Source organism: Mus caroli, chromosome 4 (assembly GCF_900094665.2).
Source record: "Mus caroli chromosome 4, CAROLI_EIJ_v1.1, whole genome shotgun sequence".
NCBI lineage: Eukaryota > Metazoa > Chordata > Mammalia > Rodentia > Muridae > Mus > Mus caroli.
This window is the reverse complement of record NC_034573.1, coordinates 95,192,109-95,206,314: the sequence shown is the minus strand read 5'-3', so window position 1 is coordinate 95,206,314 and position 14,206 is coordinate 95,192,109. Positions and strand designations below refer to the sequence as shown.

The 14,206-nt window shown below is 38.8% G+C and overlaps 1 protein-coding gene across 7 annotated transcripts in view; it reads left to right on the top strand.

The window, feature by feature from the left end:
- Positions 1-14,206, top strand: part of Wdr78 (WD repeat domain 78) — an 83,495-nt gene that overhangs the window by 59,364 nt on the left and 9,925 nt on the right. For 4 of the 7 annotated variants that reach the window (XM_029475697.1, XM_029475696.1, XM_021161646.2 and 1 more), the window contains 5 exons: positions 1,148-1,305; positions 1,448-1,569; positions 9,883-9,981; positions 10,457-10,683; positions 11,738-11,894. In XM_029475697.1, the coding sequence (XP_029331557.1) occupies positions 1,148-1,305; positions 1,448-1,569; positions 9,883-9,981; positions 10,457-10,683; positions 11,738-11,894 (763 nt within the window). Of the gene's footprint in view, positions 1-1,147; positions 1,306-1,447; positions 1,570-9,613; positions 9,757-9,882; positions 9,982-10,456; positions 10,684-11,737; positions 11,895-14,206 lie in introns of those variants that run through there. The other 3 variants (XR_003836401.1, XM_021161647.2, XM_029475698.1) reach the window with 3 other exon arrangements.

Below are 14,206 nucleotides of genomic sequence, written 5' to 3'. Positions count from 1 at the left end.
TTAAAGGCGTGCGCCACCACGCCCAGCTTGTTTGAGCTTTTAGTGAACTTTTGTTTAAAAAAAAAAAGATGTTTGGAAAAACCATGTGATCTATTCCCCTAGAAAAGGTACAGAAACTAGGACCATTACATCATATGACATTGCATTACAGTAGAAGGAGCGAGCAAGATTAAGAGGAGGGAGGAGAAGACAGCAGAGTAGAGTAACTTAGAAATTAAGAAAGCAACTTAGAAATTTAGAGAGCATATAGACTGCTAAATTTACCCCTTTTAATTTCTCTTAAAAATAAAGAGGACATTAGGACAAGAGCAGGAGAATAGAGTAACATGCAGAATGCAGAGAAAAAGAGGGACAAAGAAGAGGTTGCCAAAGGAGCAGGCAGGCTTCTCCTTACCATGGGACAGAACAGGTCTCTTCTAAACAGCAAGGCAGGCTTAGTCTTACTAAAGAGAACAAAGCTTTCTCCTTACAGACTTGGCTTTAATTCATTTAGCAATAAAAGGGTAGAAGCTTTTTCTTTCTCTATGCAATAAAGATTGGAGCTCGTTTTTCATCCAGAGTGAGTGAGTCCTTTCTGCCCTGGCACTTGAGTTTTTGCTCCATATACACATATGTAAGTATGGATGTGTGTGTGTTTAAGTATGTAATTATGAGATAAGGAAGTAGCTAGACCCAACTGGAAAACATGAAGGTGTATGAGTGTGTGCATGGATTTGTATGTGAGTTTATGCATATTTGCATGTGTAAAAGTTTTCCCTTCTTCAAGTGACTCTCTTCTCCTGGTTTAATAAAAGTTTATTGCTCTAAACCTCCCTCCCACCTGATAAGCAAGATGTGAGGGCTTCTGAGCATGAAAGAAAAAGCCCTAGCAATTAACCCTTTACTTACCCCTCCACTGTTAAGTGACAGGTGTTAATTCCACCAGAGGCCTACAACTTCTGGCTTCAGAGTAACTCAAAGTCAAGATAGATGTTACTATTACAATAAAAGCAACCATAATCACTTTCAAGACTAAGTCTTGCTCCTGCCTAAGTATCACTATAGGAAGAGAAAAAAATGATCGTTGTGGGATTGTTTTATCACTTACACTCCAAGGTCTTCAAAAATTATTTAAATAATTTTTACTTGGCATCTTCTTCTGCTTTAGTGAATCACCTCAAAAACATTTGGGACCTGTTTGGCAAGTGCAATGGATAGAGCAAGACAGAGGAACTACTGGAGATGACAAGAGAGAAATCTTGGTGTCCATATCAGCCGATGGAAGGATCTCCAAGTGGGTCATCCGCAAAGGACTGGATTGTCATGGTAAAACACGAAAAAAGCCCATTGTCAGGTGTTGAACTAAAAGTTCTGGGTGAAAAACATACATACATACATACACACATACATACATATATACGTACATACACACAAATACAAACGTACATGCACATTTCTTTCCGTAAAGATTTGATGCGACTGAAGCGAACCACTGCTATAGGCGGCAAGAAGGGAGGGGAAAAGGAGAAGAAGGGCGAGGCCTTGATATCCCGACAGGCTCCGGGGATGTGCTTTGCTTTTCACCCCAAGGTAAACTTTTTATTTCAACCCATAATCTACTATTTTTTGCTATAGTTTCCAAATATTGAGGTGCAATTTGTGATTCGTACACACCATGAAAAAAATATCAACTTAGATATGACTGCCAGTATGAAGCAGGCAGAGAGTAGCAGTTGCAGAATAGCTTCTCTCTACAGCTGCACACCTAAGATACATGCCTCTCCTCACCCTCTTTACCTCTCTGCTATGCTACGATACTTACAGAAGTCAACTGTCTAATGCACTACTTTACAGTTTGTTGGTTTATTTATTTATTTGCCTCCCAAATGCTGCTCCTCCCAGTCCCCCCTCTCAGAGTTCCTCCATCCATCCCTCTCTCCTTCGCCTTTGAGAAGGCAACACCCACCATCCTCCCCCCATATCCCCCCTACCCTGGTGCATCAAGTCTCTGTAGGATTAGGCGCATCCTCTCCCACGGAGGTCAGACAAAGCAGCCCTCTGCTACACATGTGCCAGGAGCCTCAGACCAGCTCATGATGTGCTCTTTGGTTGGTGGCTCAGTCTTTGGGAGCTCCCAGGGGCCAAGGTTAGTTGACACTGTTGGTCTTCCTGTGGGGTTGCCAGCTCCCTCGGGGCTTTCAATCCTTCCCCTAACTCTTCCATAGGGGCCCCCAACCTCCGTCCAATATTTGGCTGTAGGAATCTGCATCCTTTTCAGTCAACTGCTGGGCACAGCATCCCAGAGGACAGTTATGCTAGACATCATAGCATCATAATAGTGTTCAGGATTGATGCCTGCCCATGGGATGGGTCTCAAGTTGGGCCAGTTACTGGTCAGCCATTCATTTTAATGTGAGAATTAACTCTCAGGATAAGGGATTATGAAAACCACTTCAGTTCAGATTTCTCAAGACCTTAATGACATCAGAGAAAAAAAAAGACCCAGTTCTTCTAGAGGAACTTGGGAATTAGAAGACTGGACACACTATGGCAGACCTCTAAGAAAATAAGTCCCATACGTTCCTCATCTTTATAGTGATACTACCACCTGCCTCATCTGAGTGAAACCTTAAGGGCCAGAGAGATGGCTCAGGAAGTAAAAACACTTCCATTCCCCTGAGCCCATGTAAAGGCTGTATACAGTGCCATGCATCTGTAAACCCAATATTCCTATAGATATATGGGAGGACAAGACAGTAGAGTTACCCAGGAGTCATGGACCAGCTAGCCTACAACACACTGTATAGGAGCAAGAAGAGTGACCTTGCCTCAATGAGGTGGAACATACACACACACACACACACACACACACACACACACACACACTGTCTTAGGGTTTCTATTCCTGTGAAGAGGCACCAAGTCCATGGCAACTCTTATAAAGGAAAACACTTAATTGGGCTTATCTTACATTTTAGAAGTTTATTATTGTCATGGTGGGAAGCATGTTGACATGCAGGCAGACATGATGCTAGAGAAGGAGCTAAGAGTTCTACATCTTGATGCACAGGCAGCAGGAGATTGCATGTCTCACTGGGTGTAGCTTAAGATCTGAGATCTCAAGGCCCACCTTCTCAGTGACATACTTCCTCCAGCAAGGCCACACCTACTCCAATAAAGCCACACCTCCTAATGGTACCACTTCCTGTGGGCTACTCACTGAAACACATAGGTCTTTGGGATCTGGAGGAAAACTGGGCTGGTGAAATGTCTTGCTCCTACATGACAACTTTAGTTCAATCCCTGGAACCTGTGTGAGAAGGGGAGAGCCAGCTTGCAAAAGTTTGACCTCCATATGTACCCCACACACAGTAAAATAAGATAAAAATATTTAATTAAACGGGAGTTAAATATGACTATCCCATCTGTTCCAATCCAAGTCTACTTGTAGGGATATAATGCCGGTTTATATTTTCTGGAAAGACATTTTCCTACCAGAAAACTGGTCGACAATTCCTGTCGACAATTTTGATTGCTGGAGATGCAGTGGGCTGGCAATGGAGATACTTCTGGCACTTGTGGGCAGAGCCTAGGGATGCCAGTAGACATCCCACAGTGCCTCAAATAGCCACGGCCTCCCTGAGACCCACTCACCACTCAGAGCCACACTTAGAGCCAGGTTTTAGAAAGACCAGTCTGATGTCTCAGGAATATCTCTGTCATACATAATTAAACATGATCTATAAATACAGTTTTATTTCCTAAGATGACTGTCTCCTCATTCTGTGTCTTGTATGTTTATTTTAAAAGTTAGAGAAAATAATACCAACGTAAAACCAAGGTAAAGATTGAAAAGGACATTATCTTAAAGTCACAATGGGAATCATTATGTAGAAATAAAAAATATGTTAAAATTATTTAATATAATTTGAGTTTATAGAATAATATGTAGAAGTGGTGAAGGTAGATGCCTGTGTCGTGTCTGCTTGTGCAGGAAGGCACCGAGGTTTCCATGACTGGCGGGGGGCCAGCTGATATCTTCATGGAGATATCACTGACGAAAACATGGAAAGTTCTTTATATCCCTGATTTGATGAACACTTTTTTAAAATCAAGAATGGATATTGGATTTTGCCAAATGCTTTATTCTGTCTTTAAGATGATTGCATAGCTCATATCTTTTATTTTTAAGCTTGTCAATATGGTGAATTGTACTGGTTATCATTCTTGAAACTTTATTCCTGAGACAAAATCCCTGTATTCATGACTTGCAGTGTTTTTAATGTAGTTAGGCGGAGCAATGCTGCGTATTTGAGTAGATGATCTCATCCTTGTTCCTAAGCATTATGAGGTGTAGTTTCATTTACTTGTGATGTCTTTGCTCAGTCCTTTTAATCATGGCTTGAATTAAATAAGCATTACTTTTGTGGTCACACTTTATAGAATTGATCAACCATCTATGCCTGGAACTTTCTTCGTGATGAAATTTTTAACTGTAAATTCAGATTTTTACTAGAGTACAGATACTGTGGTCATCTATTTTTCTTTCATGAACCTTGTCCAAGTGTCTTTTAAATTGTTAATTTAATCTAAATTATTGGATTTATAGTCACATTGATAGTATTTTAGCATCCTTTCATAACTTTATAATATCATCTAATGTTCTCTAATAACTTAATAATGCCACCTAATTCCTAATATTGTTCATTTGTACCTTCTGTTTTTTTTCTAGTTAATCTGTCTGGAAGAGCCAGGGAATCTCACTCTGTATATTGCTGGGGCAAATCTAAAACACCTAGGTTAAAGTGTTCTTCCTGTATTAGCTGGATTGTATATACACAACACCGCACATAACTCTCACATTTATCCATTTATTTCTCTTATAAAATCAGGTTTTGATGTAATTTATGTTTATACTGTTTTTCTGTTTTCTATATAATTGGTTCTCATGTTGGTCATAGTAATTTCCCTTCTGCCATTTTTACCAGTTTTAAATTTTTTCTTGCGTAAAGTAAGACTTTTAAAAATGTAAACTGTGATAATTGATTTGTGAGCCTCCTTCTTTTCTATGTACAGATCTTTTAAATTATTCTTTTCAGTGATCATAAAATAAAATTTGTTTTGATATTTCATATATATATATATATATATATATATATATATGTTCCTTATATTGTTCCTTTAGTTCATGCTCTTAACCCCTCCTCTCACTAGTCTGCTTTCTTTTCAAATAGCCTGGCTTCTGTTTTCCTGTCTTACACATGTACACATTTTGTAGTGGCGGAGGAGGGGTAGAGACAGAGTCTCACATCGCCCAGGCTGGTCTCCATCAGCTTCTCACAAGTTTTATGGGTTTTGTTTTGGAATATGCTTTCTACCATCTGCTGATCCTCTGGGTTTCATTGGAATCCGCTGTACATCCTTCCTTTTCATCTCCAATTTTATTGAGCCTTCTCTGTCTTTCTTTTACTTAGTTTTATATGGGATTTGTCAATATTATTTTTCAAAGAACCAACCTTTTGACAGACATTGTTTTCCCAACTTCTTTCTAAGCATCTTTGTTGCTAGTATGTAGGAAGGCTACTGAGTTTTATATTTTCAATTTTCTAGACTACTATTCTGCTGGAAGTATTTAGAAGATCTAAGAGCTTCTTGGTAGTGTCCTCACAGTCTTTACAGATGAAACATGTAGAATTAGATCATCTGCAAATAAGGATACACTTAGTCCTTCATTTCTAATTTCTATCACTTTGATTTCTGTCTTTTGTCTTATTGCCAGAGCTGAGAGTGTGGGATTCCTTTCCTTGTTTCTGATTTGGGTGGAAATGCTTTGAATTTTTCCACATTTAATATTACAATGGCTATAGGTCTGTCATATATACCCTTGGTTATGATGAGACATATACCTCTCATTCCTGCTGTCTTTAGGGCTTTGCTTCTAAAGGGATGTTGGATTTTATCTAAAGCCCTTTCTATTTATATGGAAATGATCATGTGACTTCTGTTCTGGAGTTTACTTATGTGAAATATTTACAAGTGTGGTAGAATTCAGCAGAGAAGCCATTGGAATCTGGACTTTTTATAGTTGGCAGGGTTTTTTTGTTGTTATTGGTTTTTTTTTTTTTTTTTTTTGCTATTGGTTCAATTTTATTACTTGCTATAGATTAGCCTAAATTGTTTATATCACCTTGGTTCATCTCTAGTTAGTTATATGCATAGAGAAATTCACTCATTTCTTTGGATATTCCAATTTAGTGACATATAAGCTTTTTATTCTCTCTCTCTTTCTCTCTCTCTCTCTCTTTTGATTTTTCGAGACAGGGTTTCTCTGTAGCCCTAGCTATCTCAGAACTTGCTCTGCAAACCAGGCTAGGCTTGAACTCACAGAGATCTGCCTGCCTCTGCCTCCTGGCAGAGTCTTGCCTGGTGGAGAGGACATGTAAGCTTTTTAAGGTATGTCATAATGATTTTCTGAATTTCACTGCTACATGTTGTAATGTCTCCATTTTCAAATCTGGTTTCATTAATTTGCATCTTTTGATTCTTTTTATTGTGCTTCCTTTCTTCTTATTATTTTTGTGATGAAAATGGTTTTTAAAAGGCAACTGAAAGAGTGAAGGTGTACTGGCTAGTTTTGTGTCAACTTGACACAGCTGGAGTTATCACAGAGAAAGGAGCTTCAGTTGAGGAAATGCCTCCATGAGATCCAACTGTAAGGCATTTTCTCAATTAGTGATCAAGGGGGAAAGGCCCCTGGTGGGTGGGACCATATCTGGGCTGGTAGTCTTGGTTCTATAATAGAGCAGGCTGAGCAAGCCAGGGGAAGCAAGCCAGTAAAAAACATCCCTCCGTGGCCTCTGCATCAGCTCCTGCTTCCTGACCTGTTTGAGTTCCAGTCCTGACTTCCTTCAGTGATGAACAGAAGTATGGAAGCGTAAGCCGAATAAACCCTTTCCTGCCCAACTTGCTTCTTGGTCATCATGTTTGTGCAGGAATAGAAACCCTGACTAAGACAGAAGGGATTCAGTCCATGGTTGCGGGAAGTCAGTAGATGAGAGTATAAGGCAGCTACTCAACATGGAATCCCAAAGCAGAGAGGGAATGAACACTAGTGTTCAGTTAACAGCTCATCTTTCTTTAGTCCAGGATCATGGTTCATGAGCTGCTCACAGTTATGGTTGGAGCTTGTAACAGAGTTAATGTAATTTAGACTGTTCTTTAAAGACACGTATAGAGATCTTTTTTTCTAGATAATTCCAGAGCATGTCAAGCTGACAATACTGGCTGTCACAATTCTTCCCTTGTCAACTTCAAACTAAAACATAATATTTTCAGCCTTCTATTCCTTTTTCTGGCCATCTTATAATGAAAAATGCATCCAGTCCAAATTCAGAAAGTCCCTATGGTCTTTAACATTAAAACCTTATTCAAAACTATAAATATAGTATACCCTGAGATGTGGACCAGCTCTTCATTGTGAGCCCATGTGATATCAAAAAAAGTTACATTTTCAAACACATGACAAAGAGAATACTCGCTCCTTTCTAAGTGTATATATGTGGACATAATAATGAAACATTAGACCAAAGTTAGACCAGAGCCCAGCAGGGTAAACACCAAACCCTGCAGTTCCATGGCCAGTATCTGGATCCCATGATGGAATCATTTGTACTCTAAAAAGCTTGGATAGCTCTTCCTATCCCTGGTATCATCCACATTCGGCTAACATGGCTTTTCTATTGGTTCAGCTTTACTTCATGTCTACAGCTTTCCTTGGTGGATTCCTCATGATCAGCATCTCCAACATCCTGAGATCTGTTACAGCTTGGGCTTCATGAATTTCTGAAGCTCTTTCTCTCTTTCTTCAGATTACATCTTTTTTTCTTAGTCTGCCTTTCTTCCTTCCTGGGTAACAAGGGAGGCAGCTTCTAACCTACCATTATATCTAACAAGGAAAGTATATATATATATATATATATATATATATATATATATACACATATATATGTATATATATAAGTTTATATATAATATACATAATATATGGGTATTTTCATATTATCTATTATATATGAATATATTCATATTATTTTCTCAATTTCTAGGTAGTCATTTATTTGGCTTGAGCATATTTTATCAGATGCGAACACAACTACTTCTGGTCGTCTTTGGATTGTATTTGCATGAAAGTCAGTTTGAGTCCTCCTCAGTCTCTATGTGTCTTTGCTAGGGAGGTGTATTTCTGAGTATGTAGCATTTACATTTAGTGCGATTATTGAGAAGGTTACTGATTCCTGCAATTTCTTCACCCCTTTTCTTGTTAATTTAACTACTGTTTGTCTCCTCTGCATTCATATAAGGTGTTTGCTGTTGAATGAGGGATGTGCTCATGCTGTTTGTTTTTATTGATGTCCGAAGTGGAGTTTCTTCCACATTGCCTTCCATCCTTAATATCCTGCTGCTGGCTTTCTCATCCATGTTGCATGATGGCTTTAGTCAGATCTTGAATTAATTTTCTTATATCATTCATCTGCTTGTTTGTATCCATTTTAAAGTTATTTTTATTTTTATAAGTAGATTTGAATTCTTGGTTTGGCAATTAAACCATTTTGGTATCTTTGTATTTCATTCTTAAGAAGTTTTGATTTTATATTGCTTTTGTTTTTGTTTCCATGTAGCTCTGGCTGTCTTAGAATTTGCTTTGTAACCCAGGCTGGCCTCAAACTCACAAGAGACCCACCTTCCTTTATATCCCAAGCACTGGGATTAAAGGCATTCACCACCAACCCCTGGCAATTTTGATTGTTTTTTGGTTGAATCTCATCTTACTTTTTCTTGTTTCTTATAGGTCTGTGTTTCAACTTATGCATCTCTTAAAATGGATGTTTCTTCTGGCTTCATATGGGAGTCTCCTTGATAAACAGCCTCCTATTCAGAATCAATCCATAGTACCACTCGCTCAGAGTAGAGCAAATAAGCCAGAGTAACCCCAAAGTAACCCAAATATGCAAATACACTTATCAGCTAAACTGAATTATTATATTATTAATTGTTATAAGACAGAAAGTGACGAAAATACTGTCATTTTATGAGTTTTAAAATTAGAGTAAAATTTACAGGGCTAAAGGAATGAGAGAAACTAACAAAGCAGGCATTGGGGAAGGAAGCCAGGGTAAATAAAAGGTCTGGGGTGGGGTAAAAAAAACGAGAACAAAGCCGGTGGTGGTGGCACACACCTTTAATCCCAGCACTCAGGAGGCAGAGGCAGGTGGATTTCTGAGTTCGAGGCCAGCCTGGCCTACAGAGTGAGTTCCAGGACAGCCAGGGCTACACAGAAAAACCCTGTCTCGAAGAAAACAAAAAAACAAAAAACAAAATAAAACAAGAACATGCATTTGTAAAATACTCAATACTAGGGACAAAGAAAAGCCACATACCAGGACAAGATATTTGTAACATATGTGATAGGTCCTAGGGAATAGGAAGAGTTTATATGAGTAGACACAAACATATCTTTAAGTAAAATGAGAAAGGAAAAAAGGAAGGAAACATCAATGGCCAGTAAGCATGGAGATCGATCTCAGTCTTACGAATATTCATGTACAGGAAACTTAAGAGCATGCTACCTTTACAGTTCACAGAATGACAGCATGGAAGATTCTGTTGTAAACAAGGTCCGTGGGTCAAAGGGAGCTCTTGTTCGGACAGCAGAGAAATGTCTCCTGAGTCCCTAGAGCAAGGCACACCTTCTTATACTGCATATTAAAAGTCTTTCAAGTAGGTCTCATCATTGTAAAATCTTAATTATATCTGAGATAGTACTTATTTTGGTTACTACATGGATTTACTGTATGTTAAATTGACTGATCTTGTATTTAACGTCTGATGTACCTTGTGTTGTAGGACACGAATATCTATCTGGCTGGTACAGAAGAAGGCCTTATTCACAAGTGTTCTTGTTCATACAATGAGCAATACCTAGAGACCTATAGAGGACATAAGGTTAGCTTTACTCTGGTAAATGTAGAAACGGTATCTTACAGTATTTTGGGGAAACATATACAATATGTTTAATGGATGTGGTAAGCTTACAACTGTGAGTTAGTAGCCCCTTGAATAAGTGTGTGTGTGTTGATTCCAACAGAAAACTGTCTCTTGCTCATACTGATTTGCCTCTTTATCATCATTTCCCCAAGTGCTTGGTTTCCCTTATTATCTACATATCCGATCGGTTTTCTTATTATCTGTAAGGTGTGTTAATAGTTTCTGGCCATTTTTCTCAAGTACATTTTTATATAGAATAATTAAAGGAAGAGTCCATGTGAGTTCTTGCTTTCAGCTAAAGCAGTTCCTATGCCATGCTCAGTGGTGCATGTGTAGCTTCTAGAAATCTTAGAAACTTTTCATTTATTGGCCAAGTTTAGAATGTAAGAGGTTAAATATTATTTACCTACATTTGGCATCTCTGCATCCCCAGGGTCCAGTGTATAAAGTCATATGGAACCCATTCTGTCCCGATGTCTTCTTGAGCTGTTCTGCAGATTGGGGTGTTATGATCTGGCACCAGGATACCGTCAAGCCTTTTTTGAGTTTTTACCCAACAACTTACGTTGTTTATGATGTTTCCTGGTCCCCCAAATCCGCATATATTTTTGCCACTGCAAATGAGAATAGAGTTGAGATTTGGGACCTTCAGATCAGCACGTAAGTAGTCAAATGGTAATGTTTTGAGTGATGTCTCCAAGAGAAACAGCTCAAATCAAATGACACCCTTTCTAGCTCCATCAGGTAGAGAGCACTGTGGCTCAAACAGTGCCAGCCACAACTCAAGCATCACACTATAGGATGATTGACTTTTGAATATATGACTAACGTATAATAAAGTGGCTACTTAAACAAGCCATCCCTTGGTTTTAATTCTAATTCTTCTGGTTAAAGTATAGTTTCTGGGGGCAATGCTTCCCTAAAAACAGAAGAAAGAAGCAGCCTTTCCCTTTTTGAGAGCATGAGTGTTTGTTTAAGGACCAAGACTAAGAAGGTGGCCCCGTGCTCCCACAGTTCTTGTAGGTCCAAAAGTCCCTCTGAAGAGATTATGGCAGCCTGCGGTGGGGCCTTGGCATCTGGACATAAGAGCATTTTACAGGAAGAACTGGATTGCAGCTCACAGTCTTCTCTGTAAGGCCTTCAGCTAATTTGATGAAGCAAACCCCACACCAAGGAAGGAGGGGGGCTTTGTTTACATTCTAATCATAATGCTAGTTACAGCTGAAATCTGAGAAAGAAAGAGAGGGGGAGAAAGGGACAGAGGGGAGGAGGGAGGGAAGGAAGGAGGGAGGGAGAGAGACAGAGACAGAGACAAAGAGAGAGACAGAGACAGAGAGACAAAGAGACAAAGAAAGAGACAGAGAACAAAAACTAAGTGATAGCAGACAGGAGTTCGACCAAAGAATTGTATATGGTCCATAGATAACCAAGTTGGTACACAAAACTAAGCAGCAATAGCACCTGAAGTTTCTGTGATCACATTTGTGTTAGGAGTTAAAATTACCTGGCTGCAGTTGGCTTGTTGAAGAAATGAAAAAAGTTTTTAATTAGCAGAAAGCATTACACTGAATTTGGAAAGACCCTAGGAGATTTTCAGTTTGTTACATCACAATTTTTTTTTAAAAAAGATTAAACTTTTCTTAGTTTGTATCTTATAAAAGACAATGTTAGTGTGACACTTAAATTTACAGATAAGCTATTTATTTCATTGCAGTTTGGACCCTCTGATCGTGAATGTTGCTAACCCTGGAATCAAGTTTACAACCGTTCTGTTTGCCAAAGAGACAGATTGCCTTCTAGTGGGAGACAGTGATGGCCAGGTTGCAGTCTACGAGCTGAGAAATATGCCTACTGCTTCTGACAGTAGCCGGGTAAGACTCGTTTGCAAACTGTTTAGATCCGTTTGTGAATCCGTTGGAGTGTCACTTTGTAGCATGTTATGGATGTGCGTTCCGTACCTCGAGGAGATGAGGTGTGTGGTAATGTGGAATTTCAAGAGTTGCTGCGTGGACTGCACGTGGTGTGTGCTAGGCTAGTCTTCAGTCAGCTGTCCTTTCTTACAGATGATAAACTGGAGACAATGATGACTCCATATAAGACCTTAAACATTGTCAGTGTCGTGTGTACTGTGTAGAGTAGGGGCAGCTGAGATGAATGTCTTCAGATCTTGACCAGTGTTGCTGAAGGGAGAATTGGTTTCTGGTGCTTTACCCTATGCAGCTCTTCAGATGTGAGCATGTTTCCAAGCTTTGACGAAAAGCTCAGTATCATCAAGGCACATTATTTTTATGATAGATTTTCAATTTCTCTTTGTTCCTATTGTTATTGCAAATAATAATCTAGTAAATATCCTAACATGAAAAATGTTAAAATATTAAAATCACATACATAATAATTTAAAAACAGAGTCGAACAGAGGAGTGGACAAGGGCGAGATCAGCCACTCACAATTATGTGGTTAGTTAAGACATGGTAAAGTTTAGCCTCAGTATTAAGTAAGAAATAAAAAGTTACTATACTAAAATGTTGTATGTTTTTACAGTAGAATTGACATGTTTATTTAGAATGTGTATAGGCCTATTAAGTACTGGACAACATTTGCTAAGCCAAGTTCTTTAATCTTGAGGTTGGGCTAGAAACTAGTGTTCTCTTTGTAAACCATTTGACAATTTGAAACTCATACTTAGAGAAATATGGATTGTCATGAACTAGTAATTCTACTTTTGGAACTTTGTATTTATCATCTTTCTGCCTAAACTCCTCAGGACTTTTCCTTCACCTACTTCAGGTGTTTGCTGAAATGTCATTTTCCAGGAATGATTTCTTTGATGGTCTCATTTAAAACTGTAATCTCTACACTCTCCACACTCCCTGTTCACTCCCCCTACCCCCATCACATATTTTTCCTGGTAGCACTCACCTCTTAAGAGTTTGTGTTCTTATTTATGTATTATAAAGAAATTTGCACATGCCTGAAAACTAGTGAACTCCATGAGAACAATAAATTTTTCATATTTTGTGCTAGGCTGTATTTCCATGACTTTGTTCAGCAGCAGGGGTATGCAGTAAATGTTTGTTGAATAAACATGTTTTGAAAAACTATAAGATGTTAGAATATATTGTAATTTTTTTCTTAAGAGGAAGAATCATGAATTTTAGGGTTTTATTTTTTTAGTTTAGTTAACTATTTTCTTTTCTAGTATATACAAAGAACTTTAATAATCAGAAAAGAAAGCTCAGTATATTTTTAAATGAGCATTTTAAATGAGCAAATATGTAAAAATGCTAATTCATAGAAGACGAATCTACATGTTAAAACATCTTCATCCATTCCTCTGTTGAGGGACACCTGGGTTCTTTCCAGCTTCTGGCTATTATAATAAGGTTGCTATGAACATAGTGGAGCTTGTGTCCTTATTACATGTTGGAGCATCTTCTGGGTATATGCCCAGGAGTGGTATAGCTGGGTCCTCAGGTAGTACTATGTCAAATTTTCTGAGGAACCACCAAACTGATTTCCAGAGTGGTTGCACCAGCTTGCAATCCCAGCAGCAATGGAGGAGTGTTCCTCTTTCTCCACTTTCTTGCCAACATCTGCTGTCACCTAAGTTTTTTATCTTAGCCATTCTGACTGGTGTGAGGTGGAATCTCAAGGTTGTTGATTTGCATTTCCCTGATGACTAAGGATGGTGAACATTTTTTCAGGTGCTTCTCAGCCATTCGGTATTCCTCAGTTGAGAATTCTTTGTTTATCTCTGTTCCCCTTTTTTTTTATTACTCATGAATTTTTCTTTAATTATTTTTATTGGGTATTTATTTCATTTACATTTCTAATGCTATCCCAAAAGTCCCCCACTCCCCCACCCACCCACTCCCCCACCCACCCACTCCCACTTCTTGGCCCTGTCGTTCCCCTGTACTGAGGCATATAAAGTTTGCACGACTAATGGGACTCTCTTTCCACTGATGGCCGACTAGGCCATTTTCTGATTCATATGAGGCTAGAGACACGAGCTTCAGGGGGATACTGGTTAGTTCATATTGTTGTTCCACCTATAGGATTGCAGATCCCTTTAGCTCCTTGGGTACTTTCTCTAGCTTCTCCATTGGGGGCCCTGTGGTCCATCCAATAGCTGACTGTGAGCATCCACTTCTGTGTTTGCTAGGCCCTGGCATAGTCTCA